Source organism: Balaenoptera ricei, chromosome 9 (genome assembly GCF_028023285.1).
Source record: "Balaenoptera ricei isolate mBalRic1 chromosome 9, mBalRic1.hap2, whole genome shotgun sequence".
Classification (NCBI taxonomy): Eukaryota; Metazoa; Chordata; class Mammalia; order Artiodactyla; family Balaenopteridae; genus Balaenoptera; species Balaenoptera ricei.
The window spans coordinates 51,747,144-51,770,887 of record NC_082647.1 but is presented as its reverse complement, the minus strand read 5'-3'; the positions used below and the strand labels follow the sequence as shown (position 1 = coordinate 51,770,887).

Here is a 23,744-nt window from a genome sequence, read left to right as displayed (position 1 = left end):
TGACTGAGATGTTTGGGGAATGGGAGAGTGGGCGTTTAGAAAGAGAATTACGTTCCTTCAGGTATTTTAAAAGCCAAATTACCCTCTACAGACTTGTTGTTTTTGCCTGTGTAACTGCTCACAAGCAGTATTTGAGCGTTCCCATTTCTCTGCACCCAGTAGCTGACCTGACTTTCTGAGAGTCGTTTGCATAATATTGTTTAGGGGATGATTATAGTTGTCAATAATTTTATGGAAGCTTCATACTTATTCCCCCAGGTTTCACAATCCCAGGGTTAAAAATGGGTGACAAGGCAGTCGAGAAACAGGATTTCTCTGACTCTCCCACAATCCACAATTGTTTCATCTTCGACACCTCTCAAAGTTCCTCCTCACGAATTCTGGGATGTTCTGAATGTATTCATTGCAAAGCTTCTTAGTTACCCATGGTGCCACCATTTTCTTCTCTCTTTCTCTGTCTCATGTCACCACTGGGGCCACCAGCACCCATTTCCTACCTGTGTCATAGCTGTTGCTAAGAATTTGTCACATGTGTCTTGCACTGGCAACATCGTACAGATGTTTTAGTGAAATAAATTCTTCTTCAGATTTTTATCAATATAGCTTGTTATTAAAATTTCAAATCCCGAAGAACAAATAATGAACAATGAAAGCCTTTCACTGCTTCCTTATAAGGTTTTATGTACCAACATTTACCTATATACATACATAACCCTACTAAATTCTATTTTCCACATAGCCCAGTCTCTGAATAATATTAGATTCAAAGAACGTAGTTCATCCACAAAATATTAATGAAGAAGCATTTCTAATCCTTGTACCCATCTCTTGAAAACCCTAAAAATGCCCCAGTTCAAACCCATACTATACTTTTCAAGCTGGGATCTCTGATATGCTAAATCACAAAACTTTGTCAAGCCCCAATTTGTGCATATTTTTCTCCTTTCTTTTCTCTTTAACCTCCAGTTCTTTATTTTGTACACTAGCTTGATTTTTCACTAAATCCTTCCTACTTTCAGGCAGATTTCTTTATACTCTTCTGATTTAGCATCTAAGAGAAGGGTAAGGAAGGAAAAGACTCAGTTTAGTGTATGTAAGGAGAATAAAACAGAAAGGAAAGACAGGAATAATCATATATAAATAAATCTTATTCTGTCTACCTCTCACACATTTTAATTTTTGCATTTTTTTACATACGGGTTCATTCTACATGTACTAAACAGCAACTGGGGTTTTTTATACTTAATGTTAATATATAGCTACTGTGTTCATTATCTATTGCTGCATAACATATTATCCCCCAACTTAAAGCAACAAACATTTATTATCTCACAGTTTCTGTGGATGAGTTTCAGATGCAACTTACCTAGGCAACTCTGGCTCAAAGTCTCTCATGAGGCTGCGTCAAACTATTGGCTGAGGCTGTGGTCGCATCTGAATGCCTGACCTGGAGTGAGGTGGGAATCTTCTTTTAAGCTCATTCATGTGGTTTTTGGCAGACCTCAGTCCTTTGCCACATGGACCTCTCAGCAAGGTTGCCTCAGGACATGGCAGTCAGCTTTCCCAAGGGTGAGTGATCTAAGAGAGAATGAGCGAGAGTGTGCACAAGACAGAAACCAAATCCTTTTTATAACCTAATCTCAGAAGTGATATCTCATCAATTCTGTTGTATTCTGTTAATTAGGAGAGAGTCAGTAAATCCAGCCAAACTCAAGGAGAAGGCATTACACAGGGGCGTTAACACTAGTAAGCAGAGATCATTGGGGGGAGGCCATCAGACACTGCCTACCTTATTCTTTTTAATTTTAGCACAGTATTCCAAAGTTTGGACCAACTGTAATCTTTTAAACTATCAGCCATATTTCTTGTTTATTTTCTTTAATTTTCTTTTCACTTCTAGCCTTTTATTTGATTGGTTCTACTTTTTTTTCTCCAGTGTTTAGAACTTATGCATGGTATTTGCCTTGCCTAATTGACATTTTAGTCAGGATCTGTATTCTGCTCCCTACCCAACCCTGAGGACAAGATGAGACTCTGCATGCTTTTACTGCTCACCTATGCCTTCATTTTCTTAAAATCATTTGAAGTCTTAGGTCTAGATCTGTGCTGTCTGATATGGTCACACTAGACACACGGAGCTATTGAACACTTAAAATGTGGTTGGTCTGAGTTGAGGTGTGCTTTAAGTATAAAATACATGCTGGATTTCAAAGACTTAGTATGAAGAAAAATAAATATATTATTAATAATTTTAGAGTCATTATATTTTGATTATGTTACGGATTCTCATGTGAGATCAGCATTGAGAACAACAGATGGCTTTAAAATACACAACAGAAGAGGAAATGAGAACCTCTTATTAATAGCAAACATGTCTATATTGTCCAAACCAGAGCAAGAGTGAATACGTATTTACCTTTTAAAAACAGGTCTAAAAAAAAAAAAAAAACTAAAACACGATAGATCCATAGACATGTTGGTTGGTTGGTTAGAGCTTGTTTGTGCTCAGGAATAGAAGATATAAGAAGTCTGCAACAGCTTTTTAAAATGATTTAACATTATGAAGAGTGGCCCCCACTTGCCGCAGCTAGAGAAAGCCCTCGCACAGAAACGAAGACCCAACACAGCCATAAAATTAAAAAATAAATAAATAAATAAATAAAATAAGCAAATATGGTTAAGAAAAATATATTTTTAAAAAATGATTTAACATTAAATTCTAGTCTCTTGCTGCAGCAACGTGGGTAGGAGCACTGGGACTGTGGGCTTGGAGCAGAACTTCTGGGATTGCTTTAAGAAAATGGCAGATAAGCAGGACCTGGAGGAAATCACCAGCTTCAATAAGGCCAAGCTGAAGAAGACGGAGGCACAGGAGAAGAACACCCTGCTGACCAAAGAAACCATCAAGCAGGAGAAGCAAGCGGAGTGAAATTTTCTAAGAACCTGGAGGATCCTCCACTCCCATCGTCTTGGAGACCCTAGCTGTGACATGGAGGAAGCGCCACCTGCAAGATGCACATGAGTGACAAGCTGCACTGTGAACCCAGGCACTCCTTGCTGATGCCACTAGCCCATGGGTCTCTGAGGGGACCCTCCAATTGGACTGCCAAATTCTCCGGTTTGCCCTGGAATACTATAGAAAATTATTTGTATGATTAATGAAAATAAAACACACCTCGTGGCATGGCAAAACAAAAACAAAAGCAAAAAAACAAACCAAAAAACCCATTAAATTCTAACCCATAGCAAAGATGAGCTCACGGAAACCTGGCCCCTTCTGAAGTTTATAACCATGACTTTGCTCACAAGATTTCAAACCTTGAAGAAGATTGTTTTTTAGGAAGATGTCTCCTTCTCTCTGTCCATTCAATCGAAGCTGCTAGAAGAGTGAGGATGCTTGAGGTGAAAGGTTTTATAGCTTGAAGACCAAGTGTTAATAAAGCCTAACACAAATCCAGTACCCAGAACATGCTTAGACAAACAAAAAAAATTTAGACTCTAATTTTCAAGTGCTTGTAATTTTTTTGGAGGGAGGGGTCGGTGAAGAGGAGTTCTATAGTAACTGTAATCATCAAAGAGGATTTAATAAAGATCACTTGTTTATGTGCTAAGAGTTTGCACAAACTAACTAACACCCCTTAGAGATGACAGAAGTGCTGGAATTCAGCCCTCAGTACTACAATGAGCTAGAAACTCAACCACCTACAGGACTGGGACAAATAATATACTGGTAATGACAAATGACATACTGGTAATGAAATGTGTTGACAAAGAAAATCACACAATGTCAAAGTTATGAGTTAAGTTTTATTTGGGGACTTTACTGAGGACTATAGCCTGAGAGACAGCCTCTCAGATAGCTCAGAGGAACTCCAAGAGGTAAAGGGAGGAGCCAGGAGATATATGAACCCTTTTGTTGGGAAAAAACATGTAGTCAAGCATCAAAAGAGTATTGCTAATCACAAAGAACAGAGATAGCTCAAGTTAATGATTTTAGTGCTTTTCTATGTATGGGAAGATGCAACAATCTGGGGTTCCTTGAAATTTTTCCATAGATATTCATCTTAAATACCTAAGGGCCAGTATATCCAAAGCACAGAAAGTTTGCTGTTTTTCTCCATCCTGAATTTCCCTCAGAGGGCACCGTCAGTGGGCAAATGCAGTGGCTGATCGCTTGATCCTTGTAGAACTGGAATGGCAGGTAACATTTTTTTTTCTTTACAAATTCAACAACAGTTAATTAAACCTTGTAGTATTGATCACTGTGTTTTAAAAATTGCATTCACTAAAGGCCTTTCTACTTGACCATTTTCCCTAAATTCCAATAGCCACTTTCCAGTTTACTGCAAATACATGAGTAGGACTGTGTTTTGCAGCTTAGCATTGAAACCATGCCCCATAGTTAACAGAAGCTGATAACTAATAGAAATGCTTGAACTTGTCTTACAGAATAACAGATAAAGGAACAGCTTTTTAAAGCCCCTTTGCTTATAAACTGCCTCATTATTAAGTTCGCTTTAGTTTTTTTTTTTCTTTCTTTCTTTTCCTCTCTTTAATTGCATACCTTCCCAGCTTCACGCAGCCCAGGGGTTTTACAGGAACTTGGAGTCTGCTCCTGCCCAGTGCAGGCTGGCTGGGGGCTGGTTGGGACCACCGACCCTAAACCTGGGCCTGTGCAGATGTCCAGTGAATGGCCTCTTGATGTCAGAGGGCCAGAAAACTCCACTCTCAGATCATGCTAAGCACCTCCATTCTGAATATGCAGAAGCCTGTAACCCAGATGCACATGCACAGAACATCAATTACCTCACCTTTTAACCTGCCTCCAATCACCTTTCCCCAGCCTAAGACCACCTGCTTATCCCTAAAATATCCCAATCCCCTTGCCTTCAGGGAGGCGGATCTGAGACTTGTTCTCCTGTCTCCTCACTTGGCTGCCTTGTGAATAAACTCTTTCTGGGCTGGAAACTTTGGTGTCTCAACGTTTGGCTTGCTGTGTGTCAGGCAAACTGACGTGGTTCAGTAACAGTACCAAGAGCAAAAACTGCAGCTATGCTAAAGCCTAGAGGGAGTGTATGTGAACTAATTCTTGGACTCAAAGAAGAGGCTATAAAGCCTCCAGCCACTTAAGGGCCTATGCATCATACCTCCCATATACTCTACGTCATCCTTTAGAACATGTATCCTCAAACACCTTTTAACGTGCTTTCACAGGGCAATACTGTGGGGCAGGCAGGAAGTATTACTAACCCCAATTTATAAGGGATCTGTCAGTCAGGAGGGTCTTCCCTGCAAGTAATGGAAAACCCAATTTATACAATAAGAAACATTTATTATCTCACATAATTGCAGAGACAAAACTAGTTTTTCCACAGAGGGAAGGAAGTCAACTAAAATCACCACCTGACAAGATGAAATTTACATATCAGTTACCTACAATTTAGAAAGCATGGCAAAACAACTCAAAGACAATGAATAGGGCCAGAATCTGATAACTTGAAAGGGTATGCTGTAGACACTGCATGTTTTCCATTGAAATGCAAAAATTTTTTGTACATCCCCAAAGAAGTCATATAGTAGGTATTTGTTTAGCCATTTGGAATTAAAAAAAAAAAAAAAGAAAAGAAAACATCCATATTGAGAGTTACTTTTTTCAAAAGAAAAACTGAAGTATTTGGGTCATAAATCCTGAAAAATAAATAAATAAATAAAAGCTCAAGAACCAAAGAGAGCGTCAGCACCTCAGGCTCAAAGCGACACCTTTGCAGGGAAGATGTCCCAGGGTCGGAATCTGGGTGACTTGAGGCTGGCACAGGAGTCCTCTGAGTTTGAGAGAAGCTGCAGAAAACAGATGGTGAGACCAAGTTCAGAGTTAGGATTCTGGGGAGCCCTCTTGCAGGTTTTGGAGATCTGAACAGAGCAGTTGGTAGAAGCCATAACGGTCAAGAGGAGTCAAAGAGCACTCTGAGGCCTGAAGTCAAGGAAAGGGGACATTTACTGCTAACCTCCAGCACGACGAGCACTTAAACATACATCCATTGAATTCTCTAACAACTAAGAAAACTGGGCCAGATATCTTCCGCTTGCCTTTTCAGAGCCACTGCCCACCATTCTCCACCTTCCTTTGTGCCCAGGGCTACATCAGTGGTTCTCCACGTGTGGTCCCCAGACCAGCTGGATCAGCATCACCCGGGAAAGTGTTTGAAATGCAAAATCCAAGCCCCCTCCACCACCACTGAATCAGAAGTCTGCACTTCAACAAGACCTGCAGGTGATTCTGATGCAGGCCCAAATCCCAGAACCACTGGACCTCTTTAAAAGGGCTTTCTTGCCCTCGGGATTCAAGTTGGGTGCATCAACGGGGAAGGCGCTGCAGACGGTGAGAGGGAGGAGGTACGTAAGCCCAGGTTACTTGTTCCCCCAGCTTCCCACCTGCACAGTCACATCAGGGTCCACAAAAGGTGCTGCTCCTGTTGGGTTGGCCCTTTGATGTTACTCACTTCTAAGTTCTGGCAACTGACCCTGTCCCTCCTGTCTTCAGGTCTTGGGGTGGAAATGACCCTCACTGTTTCTGGCCTTGAGACAATGCACTATCGCTGTGACTTCCTTATAATTTGTCCACAGCTTTGTAAATTGTCCCTTTATTAAATTTTACTAAACTCTTTTCAAAGTATCCATTTTAAGTGTGTCATTGGTTTCCTGCTAGGACCCTGCCGTTTCGGCCATGACTCCCATTTTGAAGATAAGGAAATTTATTATCAGTGAACAAGCCCAAGCTTGCCCAGTAAGAAGCAAAGATGGGCTTGAAATCAGGGCTGTCAGGGCACAAAACCCCAGCCCTCTAATCATAGAGTTGGTCTTTCTGATGTGGCCAGCTCCCCATCCTGAGTCCTCTCCTTAACGTAAACTATCAGTTTGCTGGCATCTGACAATAGGATGGGTCAGGAGCCAATAATCAATCAAATAATATCCAAATTTTCATTATAGTGGAGTCTATTTTATATAGGTATAGTATCTAGATAATATATAAGATATAGAGATAAATATAATATATAACTATATATGTAGCTATATATAATATATAACTATAGTATATAACTGTATATAACATATATATAATATGTATGTGTCTTCAGGTAGAGTAAGCTTTGAATAAATCATAAAGAGGTACAAAAATACATTCTGGTATCAAAGACTAAACATTGAAGGAAAAAGAAAGAGTTCTTGGGACTTCCCTGATGGCGCAGTGGCTAAGAATCTGCCTGCTAATGCAGGGGATATGGGTTCGAGCCCTGGTCGGGGAAGATCCCACATGCCCCAGAGCAACTAAGCCTGTGCGCCACAACAAGAGAAGCCACTACAATGAGAAGCCTGCGCACCACAACGAAGAGTGGCCCCCGCACGCCTCAACTAGAGAAAGCCCGCACACAGCAACAAAGACCCAACACAGCCAATAATCAACATAAATAAAATAAACAAATTTATAAAATTAAAAAAAAACCTACAAGTTAACTTGTGAAGAACTCTTCTTTTTTTTAAATGAAGTTTTTTTTTCTTTTTATTTATTTTTGGTTGGGTTAGGTCTTCATTGCTGCACGGGCTTTCTCTAGTTGCGGTGAGCAAGGGCTACTCTTTGTTGCTGTGTGCAGGCTTCTCATTGTGGTGGTTTCTCTTGTTGCAGAGCACGGTCTCTAGGCGCGCAGGCTCTAGAGTGCAGGCTCAGTAGTTGTGGCACACGGGCTTAGTTGCTCCGCAGCATGTGGGATCTTCCCCGATCAGGGCTCGAACCCGTGTCCCCTGCATTGGCAGGTGGATTCTTAACCACTGCACCACCAGGGAAGCTCCTAACTTACAGGTTTAAAGTATTCTAATCTAGAATCTCAAAGGACTTCCTTGGAATTCAAAAAAAAAGAAAGAAAGAAAAAGATTCTAAAATTTATCCAGAAGAGTAAACAGACAAGTATAGTCAAAATAATGTTTGAAAAAGATGAAAAATGAGAAGCATTTCTAACCAAACCAAACTAAACCAAACCAAACCAAACCAAACATACACACACACAGACACACATACACACACACTTAAAATGAATATCACAGCACTAGAACTGACATACAAATAAATGGCTCAGAGTAACTAAAAAAGCAAATTAAAGTATATAAACTAACATAATTTATTAAAAGAAGCATTATAAGTCAACTAGAAAGAGAAGAATCATTCAGTTAATAAAAGGAAAATTAGGGCTTCCCTGGTGGCGCAGTGGTTGAGAATCTGCCTGCCAATGTCAGGGGACACGGGTTCGAGCCCTGGTCTGGGAAGATCCCACATGCCACGGAGCGACTAGGCCCGTGAGCCACAACTACTGAGCCTGCGCGTCTGGAGCCCGTGCTCCGCAACAAGAGAGGCCGCGATAGTGAGAGGCCCGCGCACCGCGATGAAGAATGGCACCCGCTTGCCGCAACTGGAGAAAGCCCTCGCACAGAAACGAAGACCCAACACAGCTAAAAATAAATAAATAAATAAATAAATTTAAAAAAAAAAAAAAAAAAAGGAAAATTAACTTAGGTATCAGGGGGAAATAAATCTATTTAGATTCTCACCTCACAATATTATCCAAATAAACCCTATGTGAATCAAAGGGCTAAATGTAGAAAAACAAAACAAAACAAAATAACAACAAAGCACCACAAAAATTAGAAGATATATTTTTCCTAACAGATTAAAAAGACTTTTTACACTTAAAATAAATGGGAAAAATTACAAAAGAATACATGATTCTACCATCTTAAAATCTATTAAAAGTAATTACAAGGCTAACAAAGTTATGAAAATATCTAGAACCAAAAATGAAAATTTTTTCTTAATATATAAATATTTTATAGAAAACAATAAGAAAAACACCAATATGTTTATAAAACAATGTGTAAAAGATAAAGACTGGCAATTAAGTTGCAAGCACCAAAAGAAATTTTTCTTAAATAGAAGAAAATTCAATCTCACTGAGCATTAAAGAATGCAAATTTCACAAGAGGAGATTATGTTCAGGACCTTGGTGTAGACAAATTTTCTTTAAAAGGACACAATAAGCATTAACCATAAAGGGAAATAATGGATAAACTGGAGTCTGTTAAAAATGTATCTTTTGTTCATCAAAACACAGCTAAAGAGTAAGAAGGCAACCCAAAGAGCAGAAGAAAAAATTTGATAACTGACAAAAGATTAAGATCTAGAATATAAAAATTTCTTATACAACTCAATAAGAGACAGACAACTTAATGTGAAAATGGGCGAAATACTCGAACAGTTTACTTACAAAAGAGGATATCTCCAAATGGCCAGTAAACATTTGAAAAATTGTTCAAGCTCGTTAATCACCAAGGAATGCAAATGGCGTCAACAATGATATATCAATACACAGCCCAGCCAACTCGCTAAAGTGAAAAAGACTGACATTATCAAGTGTTAACCCAAATTTGGAGAAACTGAAACTCTTAGACACTCCTGGTAGGTATCTAAATTGATATAACCATTTTGGAAATTACTGTCTGGCAGTATTGAAGCTGAATACGGGCATAGCCTACCACCCAGCAATTCCGCTTCTAAGGTGCATGCCAACAAAAATGCATAAACATTGTCACCAAAAGAAATGTACAGAAATGCTTATAATCTACAACTGAAAACTAACCAAATGCCCATTAACAGCACAATGAACAAGTACAATGTGATATACTGTATTTATAAAATGGAACAATACACCAAAATGAGAAAATCGAACAGGGCTAGTTTATTGCTCTTAGAAGTCAGAATGACAGTTATTCTTGTGGTAATAATGACGGGAAGGAGCATGAGGGGGATCCTGAGGATGGCGAATTTGTTCTCTTTCTTGTTATGAATGCCGACTCAGGTGTGTTTGCTTTGGGATAATCAGATACTTTCCTGTATCTTTATCCTTCAATAAAAAGCTTAAAAATAATAATCAGATGACATTTTTTAATGATTTCTAAATTGGTAATTCTCAGTGTTGGCAAGAGTACAGTAAAACAGATGCTTTCATATACTGTTGGCAGAACTGTAAATTGATCCAACCAACCTTCCTGGAAAGCAAATTAGCAACATGCATAAAAATATTTAAAAGTCCATGCTCTTTGATCCATTAATTCCACCTGCACGAATCTATCTTAAGGTAATAATTCACTCCAGAAAATGACAAGGAAAATTATGACAGTACACAAAACTATGTGTAAAACTATGTACATATAATACAATCACAACTATTTTAAATATGTTTAGAAAAAAAGAAAAGACTGAAAGGAAATATGCCAAAATATGACTGCATGGGCTGAATGTTTGTGCCCACTCACCTTTTACCCTCCCCTCCCACTACAATTCATATCAAAGGCCTAAACCCCAGTTTGATGGTATTTGGAGATGGCCTTTGGGAGGTAATTAGGTTCAGAAGAGGTCATAGTGGGGATGGGGGGGATGACTCTCATCATGAGATTAGTGCCCTTAGAAGAAGAGGAAGAGGGCTTCCCTGGTGGTGCAGTGGTTGAGAATCTGCCTGCCAATGCAGGGGACGTAGGTTCGAGCCCTGGTCTGGGAAGATCCCACATGCTGCGGAGCAACTGGGCCCGTGAGCCACAACTACTGATCCTGCGCGTCTGGAGCCTGTGCTCCGCAACAAGAGAGGCCGCGACAGTGAGAGGACCGCGCACCACGATGAAGAGTGGCCCCTGCTCGCCGCAACTAGAGAAAGCCCTCACACAGAAACGAAGACCCAACACAGCCAAAAAATAAATTAATTAATTTTTAAAAAAAAAGAAGAAGAGGAAGAGATATGAGAGCTCTCTCTCTCTCTACCACGTGAGGATACAGTAAGAAGGTGGCCATCGTCAAGCCACGAAGGACACCTCACCAGAACTGGACCATGCTGGCACACTGATCTAGGATTTCCTAGCCTCCAGGACTATGTAAAATAAATGTTTGGTGTTGAAGCAACCCAGTCTGAAACCATGCCCCACAGAGTTAACAGAAGCTGATAACTAATAGAAATTCTTAAACTTGTCTTATAGAATAAAAGATAAAGGAACAGCTTGTTAAAGCCCCTTTGCTTATAAACTGCCTCATTAAGTTCGCTTTAATTTTCTTTTTTTCTTTCTTTCTTTTCCTCTCTTTAATTGCATACCTTACCAGCTTCACGCAGCCCAGGGGTTTTACAGGAACTTGGAGTCTGCTCCTGCCCAGTGCAGGCTGGCTGGGGGCTGGTTGGGACCACCGACATTAAACCTGGGCCTGTGCAGATGTCCAGTGAATGGCCTTTTGATGTCAGAGGGCCGGAAAACTCCACTCTCAGATCATGCTAAGCACCTCCATTCTGAATATGCAGAAGCCTGTAACCCAGATGCACATGCACAGAACATCAATTACCTCACCTTTTAACCTGCCTCCAATCACCTTTCCCCAGCCTAAGACCACCTGCTTATCCCTAAAATATCCCAATCCCCTTGCCTTCAGGGAGGCGGATCTGAGACTTGTTCTCCTGTCTCCTCACTTGGCTGCCTTGTGAATAAACTCTTTCTGGGCTGGAAACCTCGGCGTTTCAGCATTTGGCTTGCTGTGCATTGGGCAAACGAACCTGGTTCACAACAAGTCTATGCTATTTTGCTATAGCAGTCCAAGCAGACTAAGACAATGATCAATAGTTATATCTGAGATTACGGGTGATTTTTGTTATCTATTTATTCTTTTCCAAATTTTTTGCAATCTTATGAATTACTTTTTAATTTTTATAAAGCATAATTACTCATTAATATGTGACCACATCCCCACTGTAAAAGTCAAACAACACAGAAATCAGAGAAACATAAAAACTATCCTTTAACATATTCTCTCACCAATCCGCCTTCCCCAAGTTTGGTTTCTCAAAGATAAGCACCAATAAAAGTTTATAAATATATGTAACTTTCCAGGTATTTTATTCTGTATTTACAAACATGCATACATATGTAAGGAAATACACATATACAGAGTTTTTTAAAAATTATTGCTTACAAACAGACTGAGGGGAGCTGGATACTCCCAGTTCAGTGTCTTGTTTGACCCACACAATGATTTAAAAGGTTGCACAGTTACACAAGTCGTGCTCTTCTACAACATAAAGAGCTTGGTACCTATTGCCATACACCTGCCTGGCCCTTAAAATTTTGACACCTGCTTGGCCTCCCTAGGCCTCCTAGGTTTTTGTCTTTGTCACCCTGGGTCTCTTTAACATACTGCTCTGTAAAGTGCTTTTTTAAAAAATCAAAACACCAAATAATAAATACGTTAGCATGACAATATATCTAGACCCACCTAATTCTTTTCTACGTAGTGTTCCATAGTACGCATTACTTTTATAATCAAAATTTTGAAAAGTGCATATTATTTTATTTTAAAGGAGTTTAGATGCACATTTTCAATTTGATTCACGTTTCCTGAATATGTTCCTGTCTGCTTGTGAGCTATGAAGCAGGAAGTCTTTAGTCTCTGTTTAATTTTTCATCAAAGATGGTTCGTGAAAGGGTGCATTGCTGAACTGGAAGGCATTCTTATACTGAACACTTTATCAATAAAGACTCCTGTTTGCACAGTGGAAAAGCAATATTATTATTTAGAAACTCCCTTGAGGAAACGTGCTTTTCACACACAGAATGGATTATTTGTCTAAATGTCAAAGGACTCTTCTTAATTTTTGTAAATATCCTTCATGCCCAGGAAATGGCAGTAGGTTGGATATTTTTTGACTCATAATTGCCTCTATCACCCTAGATATAGCTTAAATCTTTGATTACACTCAGCTCCATACATTTCTGTATACTGTCTTATGATGCAATCATTTCATGCCTCCTTAGTTTAAGTATTTAAGCCTTACATCCCTCAAATAGGGTAACTTCCTGGAGAAAAGGTTTCTTTTATCTATATGTAGACAAAATAAAACGCAGGCACCCACCTGGCTCTGTCTCATCAGGGAATTGCAGACTGATTCTAGCAGTTGAGAGTAATTAGAATCTGAGTAACTAGAATCTTGCTGGCATGTCTCATATATCATTAGAGAGGATCCGACACATAGCCTATGTTAACATTTCTCCAATGCTCTTTTCCTAGTCCTCTGCATTCCCTACCCTTCTCAAAAATCTGCCCGAAAACCTCTCTCCCTATAGCTCACTCTAGTCTCTCCCTTTTAAAAGCCAGTTCCCATCCTTGCTTCTTTGTTCTTCCCAACAGATTACCTCCAATCCATAGTTCTAGACCCTGGAGTAGAGGCAGAGGTGGAAGGGAATGATCCCACCAGACAACACCAAAAGTGACCTAGCAGGAGGGAGGAAGACATGAGGGATGGGACAAGATCTAAATATTTTTGCTTAATAAAGTTTTATATTTGTTAAATATACCTACCGTGACTATATTTTTCAGGTGGACAATTGATATCTAACGATCCAGAACTGGGAAGCATAGTGAAGCTGGGATTATTTTGGAAAATCAAGAGAGAAGTGTTTTGCAGTTTGTTGGTTTGTTTCTTGAGAAGAGGAAGAAAGTCACATACACTGAGCACAAGCTACTGTGGGATGCCCCTTTTGTTTAGGGGCATGTTATGTTGTTTAGCTAGCACAGTACCCTGAAAGGGATGTATTATTGTCTCCATTTCACACGCGAGGAATGTAATGGGCGCTTTTGGTATATCCGTCCCTCTCCTAAGGAGCGCTGCGTTCTCTAGGAATTGTCCCGTCGAATTCCCCCATCCACAAAGGTAACTTCTTCTCTGGCTGCCACTGATTGGGCCAGAGGTGTGAGTATATGGCATGAGGCAGGCCAATCAGATATTCTCTCACAGAAGTTTGGAATCAGGACTCAGAGAGAGCGGTGGCTGGAGCTGTAACTGGTCAAACAATTCATGCACTCTGAGAGTGGATCCTAGTGTCTGGAGAATCTTTGGGATGAGTGGTATGAAAATTCACATTCAGGGCTCCCCTCGTGGCACAGTGGTTAGGAATCCTCCTGCCAGTGCAGGGGACATGGGCTCGAGCCCTGGTCTGGGAAGATCCCACATGCTGCGGAGCAACTAAGCCCATGCGCCATGACTACTGAGCCTGCGCTCTAGAGCCTGCGAGCCACAACTACTGAGCCCTGCGTGCCACAACTACTGAAGCCCGTGCGCCTAGAGCCTGTGCTCTGCAACAAGAGAAGCCACCGCAGTGAGAAGCCTGTGCACCACAATGAAGAGTAGCCTCTGCTCGCCGCAACTAGAGAAAGCCCGCATGCAGCAATGAAGACCCAATGCAGCCAAAAATAAATAAATAAATTAATTAATTTTTAAAAAAAGAAAATTCACATTTAGCTGTGGAAACTGTGAGAAAGTTAATGCTCCTGCTTAGAAAAAGGCTGAGAGATGGAGGATTCTGTTAGGGCTGGGATGGGGTGGGGAAGGGGAGACTCCAGAGCAAACTGGATAATGGGTTTGGGGTGAGGCGGAAGAGAAGAACCCTTGATTAGCGGGCTGCGGGGAAGTTTTGGGAGCAGAGGGGGGATCTGAGAAACCTGCTGGGCGGTGTGCAGGGTAACCCCTGCTCTGGCCTTCCTATAACCTCCTCAGTGAAATGGGGTGAGGGTCTCATGTTTTCAGAGAGCAGGCTGTTCCTGGAGCAGCGCTGAGCCCTGTGTCAGCGCTGGTGTGGGGCAGGAGCAGCACTGGACATGGGACGGCTGGCTTTTGGGCTAAAGCAGTGAATGCAGGGGCTGTGGGAGGTCCATGTGCAGGACCAGCAGGTAAGCTGGGCCGTGCAGAGAGAAGAAAGCCGGCATGAAGAGAGAAATAAAGGTGAGCGACAGAGTAAGAGTCTTGTTTTGTAGGTGGTGGTGGTGTTTTGTTATTCCCAGGTCCTGGTTCTACTTCTTTGCAGAAGCCCAGATTCTTTCCTGGCCTTGCTTTCTGGGAGACATTCTTGTATACTTACTATAAATTCTTTTTTTTAGTTAGCTCAGCTCAAAGTTGGGTACTATTACTTGTGACCCAAAACCTTACTAAGTGCAAGGAATCTGTGGTTCCTAGAGATTAAGTAAATTGAGAAAATTTCTGTGGCTTCTTAGTGGTAGGAGTTGGGGTACAAGCCTGTCTCCTTGTGCTCTTTTCCTCACACTCTGCTCAGTCACAATGGCCACATTGCTATTCCACAAACACACCAGTCTCACCCCCATCTTAGTGGGCTCTGTTTGCCCTGCTCAGAACAGGCTCAAAGGCCACTCCCTTGTCTCATCCAGGTCTCAATTCAAATGTCACTCAGAGATACCTACCCTGACAACCTCATCTAAAATAGGCACTCTCGGGGCTTCCCTGGTGGCGCCATGGTTAAGAATCCACCTGCCATTGCAGGGGACACAGGTTCTATCCCTGGTCCGGGAAGATCCCACGTGCTGCAGAGCAACTAAGCCCGTGCACCACAACTACTGAGCCTGCACTCTAGAGCCCACGAGCCACAACTACTGAGCACACGCACCACAACTACTGAAGCCCGCATGCCTAGAGCCTGTGCTCCGCAACAAGAGAAGCCACTGCAGTGAGAAGCCCGTGCACCGCAACGGAGAGTAGCCCCCGCTCACTGCAACTAGAGAAAGCCCGCACGCAGCAACGAAGATCCAACTCAGCCAAAAATAAATAAATAAATAAAATTAATTTTAAAATAAAAAAATTTACAAAATAAAATAAAATAGGCACTCTCTAACCTCTTTCTCTGCTTTTTTTTTTCAGTTTTACTGAAATATAACTGACATATAGCGCTGTATAAGGTTAAGGTGTACAGCATAATGACTTGACTTACTTATATGTAAATATATTGTGAAATGATGATCACAACAAGTTTAGTTAACAGCCATCATCTCATATAGATACCAAGAAAAAGGAAACAGTTTTTTCCCTTGCGATGAGAACTTTTAGGATCTACTCTCTTAGCAACTTTTAAGTACACCATACGGCAGTGGTAACTATAGTCACCATGTTGTACATTACATCCCTAGTACTTATTTACTTTATAACTGGGGGTTTGCATCTTTTGACTATCTTCACCCAATTTCTCCACCCTCGCCTCTGGCAACCACCAATGTATTCTCTGTCTCTATGAGTTTGGTTTTTTTAGATCCCACATATAAGTGAGATCATACAGTATTTGGCTTTCTCTGTCTGACTTGTTTCACTCAGCATAATGCCTTCCATGTCTATCCATGTTTTTGCAAATGTCAGAATTTCCTTCTTTTTTATGGCTTTTTAATATAAATAATATTTATATAATATATATATATATAATATATATGCATATCCCATTTTCTTTATCCATTCATCTGTCAATAGACACTTAAGGTTGTTTCCGTGTCTTCACTATTGTAAATGATGCTGCAGTGAACGTGGGATGCAGATATCTCTTCAAGTTAGTGATTTCATTTCTTGCAGATAAATACCCAGAAGTGGAATTGCTGGAACATAAGGTAGTTCTATTTCTAACTTTTTGAGGACCTTCCATACTCTTATCCATAGTGGCTGCACCAATTTACATTCTCACCAACAGTGTACAAGGGTTGCCTTTTCTCCACATCCTCACCAGCATTTGTTATCTCTTGTCTTTTTGATAATAGCCATTCTAACAGGCATAAGGTGATATTTCATTGTGGTTTTAATTTGCATTTCCCTGATGATAAGTGATATTGAGCACCTTTTCATGTACCTGTTGGCCATTTGTGTATCTTCTTTGGAAAACTGCCTATTCAGTTTCTTTGTCCATGTTTAACTGGATTATCATTATTATTACTATATATTTTTGCTATTGAGGTATATGAATTCTTTATATATTTTGGATGTCAACCTTTTATCAGATATATGATTTGCAAATATTTTTTCCATTCCCTATGTTGTCTTTTCATTTTGTCCATCATTCCTTTCACTGTGCACAAGTTTTTTAGTTCGGTATAGGTTCTATACACTGACAATACATTAGTTTATTTAAAGTGGATTAGACAAATTTACTTTTTCTCCCTTCCTCTCTCCAATGCTCCCTGCTTCATTCACGTCTTTTTTCTTAGATTGATGAAACCTGGCCCTCGTCCTCAGCCTCTCTCCTCACATGGTAGAAAGAAGCTATTATTATTATTAGTTTTAGTAACTTATCACTACCTGGATTTATGTTACATATTTATTTGTGTACTTGTTTCTCTACCACCACCCCCAATTCCCCCACCAGAATATAAGCTCCCAGAGGGCTGGGTTCAACCCTTGTTCACTGCTGTATTTTCAGCACACTGACCAGAACTGTATTTGACATATAGAAGGCACTCAACAAATACTCATTTAATTAATCAATCCATTAAACCCTGACCTGTTTCCGACTTCCATGCTGTTTTCATGGTCTCTAAGTACCTGATGCAATTCTAGAAACACTCAGAAAAACCCGACTGGATTAAGGATGGAAATAATGTCTGAAGGACATCTGTGGAGCTTGGCTGATTAGCATGCCGGAAAGAGGGATGTCTGCTAGCTGCTCAGTACGCTGAGGGGAGGGAGGAAGCTGGAACAGCATGCTCCAGCCCAGCCTCTATAAGAACAGAACTGAAAGCTGGTAAATTCATTTCTATTTGTTTTCCCTTAGTTAGTGCTTCTGGCCTGGGGAAACAAAGCTTCAGCGACAGTAAAAATGCTTTTGTTCCTGTGGTACCACATGTTAAATCACAGATGACATCTACTTTGTTCTTGGGTTAGTGCTACTTTCTGGGTCTGTTCTGTAAGGTTGTTCCCTGTCCCCAGTTGGCCTGAGACAGGGTCTGGCTTGCTGAGGGTCCCCTGTCCCTATAACTATACAAGAGGAAAGCTGCTGGAGACTGACTTGGGATGTCTAAACACCATCAGGAAGGACCAGCTGAGGAAGGAGGCAGGAGAAATGGGACATATTCTAATCCAAGCCTCCCTAGACACTTCCAGTGTATCATTTTGAAACCACATTATCAAACACAGGGTCACTTTGCTTATAGCTTTCAGATTCTGCCCCCAACACATATACCAATGTTGATGAGGCTCCTAACCAGTTACCACAACACGTGTGTTTAATCTGTTGCTTTTACCAATGGGCTGATGAAAGGATGCAAGTAGCCGGAGAGGTCATACCAATCCACAACCAGTACTGGAAAAATAAAATTGAAAAACTGAATACTAATATTAGCATGTACCTATATGTAACTCTTTCATCTTAACTTCTTCACCTTCAGAGCACTTAATTTTAATAAGAAACTCACCAGGGTTAAATGGCTGATCTGGGTTATTTGGCTAATTAGTGGCAAGGCCAGGACTCAAATTCAGAACTCCTGACTCCAAGATAAGGGTTCTCCCTGCTGCAACTGCCTCTCTATCTTTGCATTCAAAGAATGGCTTGCTGTAAAAATTATTTTTCATGACTATGTTATATTGCTAAATAAGCAGAGTCTTTAAGGGCCACACATTCAGAGAAAGCTAGAGATAAATCAGCAGCCTTTAAAAAAAACAGATAGTTTTAATTTGGCAAATGACAACAGGAAGCCAGACATTTACCCAAGTTTGGATGATCACCTGGTTTCTAATGAGAGCCAAGCCTGAGGCAATGAGAAGATGCAGAGACTGATTTACAGCAAGCCATGGCCACTGCCCAGGGAGGCAGGGCCTGGAGTGTTCCTACCAGCTGTGTGCGGTCAAGGTCACCAAGTGGTTCAGTCCCACAAATGACAAAGGCCACTTTGCTCCTTGACTGACTCCTACCGAAATTAAAAACCTGGCAGTTGAAATGGCCGAGCACCAGACACCTGATAGAAAATGAAGTGTTGAGTTCAGTAACTCTCTGCCTAATTCCAGCAATTTTGAAGATGTTAATAATTAATTCCAGTTCTCCCTCCTTTCCACCACTCACTCATAATGGACAAAGGAGAGTCAATGTTTGCTTGAACTACCCAGATAATTGCTTAATTCTTTCCACTTGCCTGGGCATGTTCTGAAAGCACACATATCAATTATTACCAGGAAGTAGTGGCTTTCCCCCTTACCTCTTCGTTTTGTGTATCATTTTTTAAGAGTGTAATGTAACCAAAGGGCTAGCCCAGTGCCCAAAGGCTGAGACATGTAAAAAGATGGGGTGGCAGAAGGAGCAAGGCCCTGACTGTGTACAAAGAACTACAGGTGGAGGAAAGGGCTTACGGGAGAGAAGGACAGCAGGAAGAAATGTCTTTAAACTTCAGTTTAAAGATCGTACAGATTTTGACCCAACAATTCTACTTCTGAGAATTTATCCTTATATTAGTTGGGGTCTAACCTGGAAAAGAGAAACCCCTCTGAGTATTTACAGCAGGGGCTCCCCAGAGCTCAGCACCATCAAGGAGCCCCTCCAGCTCCTTAAGGTTGACGGGACCTAGGTGAGAGGTAGCATTATCAAGCTACAGGCTAGGGTCACCTAACAGAAGCAGGACCTCGATGGACCTGTTGCAGCAGTGGGACCACTGAGGAGAGACATAGCCACAGGGGGCAATGAGCTTCCCTCTCCTTCCAACTCTAGTCTCCCAGTTCCACCTCCCACTGGACAAATCCATCAGGAAACGCGCTAACACAGGAGCCTGAGAAGCTCAGCCTGCAGGGGTCCACCCACTCCCATGATGCAGAGCAGAACCCAGGGAGGGCAGGAAGTGCATCTGAGGGCTCGCACGTGGCCCAGAAAAGCAACCTAGAGTGAGATAATGGGTACCAAATGCTGGCAAATGGGTAGACGAAGTCATAGATGCTTCCACCCAATCATAAAGAGTAAGTTTGGATTTAAGAGAAATGAGATCATCAGAAGCATTCCAGGAAAAGAAGTCCTGGAAAATGTAACCGAAATATAGATAGAATAAAAGCTAACGTTAGGATAAATAAAAATAGACCACACATATTTAAATGATAAGAGAAAGAGGGAAATAAACCTACCTGAAGTAAGGAAAGCATGCCAAGACACACTAAACATTACAGCTTATTTTCTCACAAATGAGCTGGGCCTTATTTATGAGTAGAGTGTCAAAATAATTCCTTGTGATATGAGATGGGATGGAGGCAGTGACAAAGAATCATAGAAAGTATACCATTTATCTTAGGGAATTAAGAGGTACAAATTATAATACTAGGTAGAAAATAAATATGATACAAGGGTGAAATGTACAGTACAGGGAATGTAGCCAACATTTTATAGCTATAAATGGAGTATAATCTATAAAAATTTTGAATCACTGTTGTACACCTGAAACTAATATAATATTGTAAATCAAATATTCAATAAAAAATTAAAATAAAATAAAATGAACACCACACACACATGAAATTATCCTATGTATCTTGAGGTCCTAGCACATGTCCAGGTACTTGTTCAGTGTCTTGAGATCCTGATAGATGATAGTGTATGAAGGATGAAACAGTAACACAAGTGTCATAGTGAAACTGTGGTATAGATCTTTAGGGGCAGAATAGATTAAAAATCAACAGGTAGGGACTTCCCTGGTGGTACAGTGGTTAGAATCCGCCTGCCAATGCAGGGGACATGGGTTCGAGCCCTGGTCTGGGAAGAGCCCACATGCCGCGGAGCAACTAAGCCCGTGAGCCACAACTACTGAGCCTGTGCTCTAGAGCCCACGAGCCACAACTACTGAGCCCGCGTGCCACAACTACTGAAGCCCGCGTGCCTAGAGCCTGTGCTCCACAAGAAGAGAAGCCACTGCAATAAGAAGCTCGCGCACCACAACAAAGAGTAGCCCTCACTCGTAGCAACTAGAGAAATCCCGCATGCAACAATGAAGACCTAACGCTGCCAAAAATAAATAAATAAATAAAAATCAACAGGCAACTCAAAAGGAGGACAACAAAGGACAACCTAATTGTTATTTTGCCAAGGAAAACCTAAACAAAAAATAGCTATGAACTACAAATACCGTCTATCAAGAAAGAAATAGGAGGACAAAAAAAGTCTTAGGCCAAGATTTTAAATACATTTAGATAAAATAAAGCTAATTACATTATACTATTTTTCTCCTTTTACTACAAAGTGGTATTTGGTAACCACCGGACTTTATAGGAAGACCCCTGAACGTCTTCCTATTCCCAAGATTCTCTGACCCTACCCTATTTTGTTAAAGCAGTTTGTGTTTTGCGGGAGGCATAAGCTGAAGAAATTGTTAGGGTTAAGAGCAGATTTAAATTTAATTAATATCCAGCCAGGAGATTGACTTGACATTGATCACCACTAAAGAATCCTATTAGTAGGGGGAAAATTGGTCTCCTCAGCAAAAAGAAAGAGTAAACATATTGGCCACACCCTAATCTGTAGCAACCCCCTTCACCATGTTTGTGCCACATGAACTTAACTTCCTTTGGCGACAGCTCTTTAGACCACACTTAGCACCCGATCCCAGTGTAATCAATCTCCAGACTAGTCAGAAGTTTAGGGGGTGTCCTGGTGCAAGAAACACTGTCCAAACAGGGATGGTGATGGCTCAACAGACTCTTGCTCTTTTTGAGAATTTGACTATGATATCTACATGGAGAGAATTTAGTTCCTGATTGTTCTGATGGTGGTACTGTCGTGAAGCTGGAGACTTCCCGCTACCAAAAGAGGTAGCAGCTCTCTCAGTGGCCCAGTTCTGCAGTGTGGCTTTGTGAGTGGTCCGTGAAAACCTAATCTTGAGTCTTTCTTTTCCCCTCCTAATGACTTAATACCCCATTTACTATCTGTAATAAATCCTTTCCTGCTTTAACTGGTTAGAGTGGATTCTGTTCTCTGAAACTGGCCCCTGACTGATACAAATGTAAGTCCTGCATTAAAAACACTATAACCTTTTGGAGATATAGGCATATAAACAAATCACTGAGGATAATGCTATGATTCATGTACATAGAGAGTATACCAGGTGCATAAGGAGTGAGTGCCTAAACTTGAGGGTGTCAAGGAAAGATTCACAGGGAAGGTAGCATTGTAACTTGAAAACTATGTATGGGAGGTTAGCAGAAGGACAAGGAGAGGAGGGCATTCTACACCAAGGAAATGGCAAAGGTATAGAAGATGAGAGAGTAGGGGTAGAGAGTTGAGTTTAGGGACAAGAACAATGAGAACAGAGGCTGGTCAGGCTGCAGGTGCAGGTGCGTTAGAGCTGTGAGAAGCTTCAAAAATGATCTAGTGTAGTCCAGTTATTTTACACATGCAAAAACTGAAGCCAGAGAAATAAAATGACCAGCTCAAGACCAAACACTAGGGGCTTCCCTGGTGGCGCAGTGGTTGGGAGTCTGCCTGCCAATGCAGGGGACATGGGTTCGAGCCCTGGCCCGGGAAGATCCCACATGCCGCGGAGCAACTGGGCCTGTGCGCTACAGCTACTGAGCCTGCGCTCTAGAGCCCGTGAGCCACAGCTACTGAAGCCCGCGAGCCACAACTACTGAAGCCCATATGCCTAGAGTCCGTGCTCCACAGCAGAAGAAGCCACCGCAATGAGAAGCCCACAAGCGGCAAGGAAGAGTAGCCCCTGCTCGCCGCAACTAAAGAAAGCCCACGCGCAGCAACAAAGACCTAATGCAGCCAAAAATAAATAAATAAATAAATAAATAATTTAAAAAAAAAGACCAAACACTAACTTTATTATCCATGCTAGAGCACAGGTCTTCTAACTCCCAGGCCAGTGTCTTCCCAGGCAGTATACATGGATTGCTAAATTATCCTGTGATGGTGAATCTTAACAAACAACAGAATTTAGAAAGCAGGTGAGTGACAAAATGTCTACAGATCAGGAAAGAGAAGGGAGTTGAGATGGGTGAGTACCTCTGTGAGCAGCCCGAGCCACAGCGGCAAGAGCTGTGTCTGACTTCACTGCCCCACGTGCCCCACAGCCCATCTCAGGGGACGCCTGTGTGGCACATTCCTGTCACATCAGCCCTTTGCCTACTGCATGCTTCCAGTGGTCCCATGTGGGTCAGTAGTCGTGGCTCTGTCCCATAAACCAAAGACCACTTGGTACCCTGATCACTGGACATAAAGAAAGAAGAAGAGTGTAGGTAGATTTGCTCCAATCTGTGACTGCTCTTGGAAAAATATTCCAGGGATCATGCTCTCTCCTTAATCCTCCACATCCAATATCCATCTATCTCTCTCTTTACCATCTATCCATCTGTCCATCCATCCACCCCTCCCACCACTTATCTGTCAGTATTTCTCCATATCTGTTTATTCATGTATCTATAGTTATAAGGTCAAATACTCATCCAGGGCTTACCCTAGGCAGTGCTCCTAGTGCGTTACAGAAATTAATTCAGTTCTTGTAATCCTGACAACAGCCCTGTGATGTGGGTATTTTCTCCCCATTTTACAGATGAGGAAATTAGAGAGGTTAAGTAACTTGCCCAAGTTAACATAACTTATATCTGTCTGCCTACCTTCGTGTTCACACCCCTTCTCCTTCCTTGAAGGGTAACTTCCCATCCTATTGATGACCAAGTTTGTTGGTTCTATTTCCTAATTATCTCTCAATCTGTCTCCTTTTAATTTAGTTCCAGCTTCCTCCCCAGCCACCCAGCCAGCTCCAATTTTGGATGATTGTCAGTCTCCCCGCGAATCACTCTGATTTCAACCTCCACTTCCTTTTCCTCCATACCTCACAAATGTTTCCACGGCACAGGCAGAGTGCTCTTTCTAAATGGTGTTTCTCA

General features: G+C 41.4%; 1 protein-coding gene across 1 annotated transcript; it reads left to right on the top strand.

Annotated features, from left to right (window-relative positions):
- The first annotated feature begins 2,800 nt into the window (after positions 1 to 2,800).
- Positions 2,801 to 2,929, top strand: LOC132371491 (thymosin beta-10-like). The gene has a single exon (XM_059932753.1). It carries the CDS (start codon positions 2,801 to 2,803, stop codon positions 2,927 to 2,929), a length of 129 nt encoding a protein of 42 aa, XP_059788736.1.
- The last annotated feature ends 20,815 nt before the right edge of the window (positions 2,930 to 23,744 follow it).

What these genes read in the sequence shown, in the direction of transcription:
- LOC132371491 (XM_059932753.1), top strand. Translation starts at nt 2,801, where the DNA reads ATGGCAGATAAGCAGGACCTGGAGGAAATCACCAGCTTCAATAAGGCC.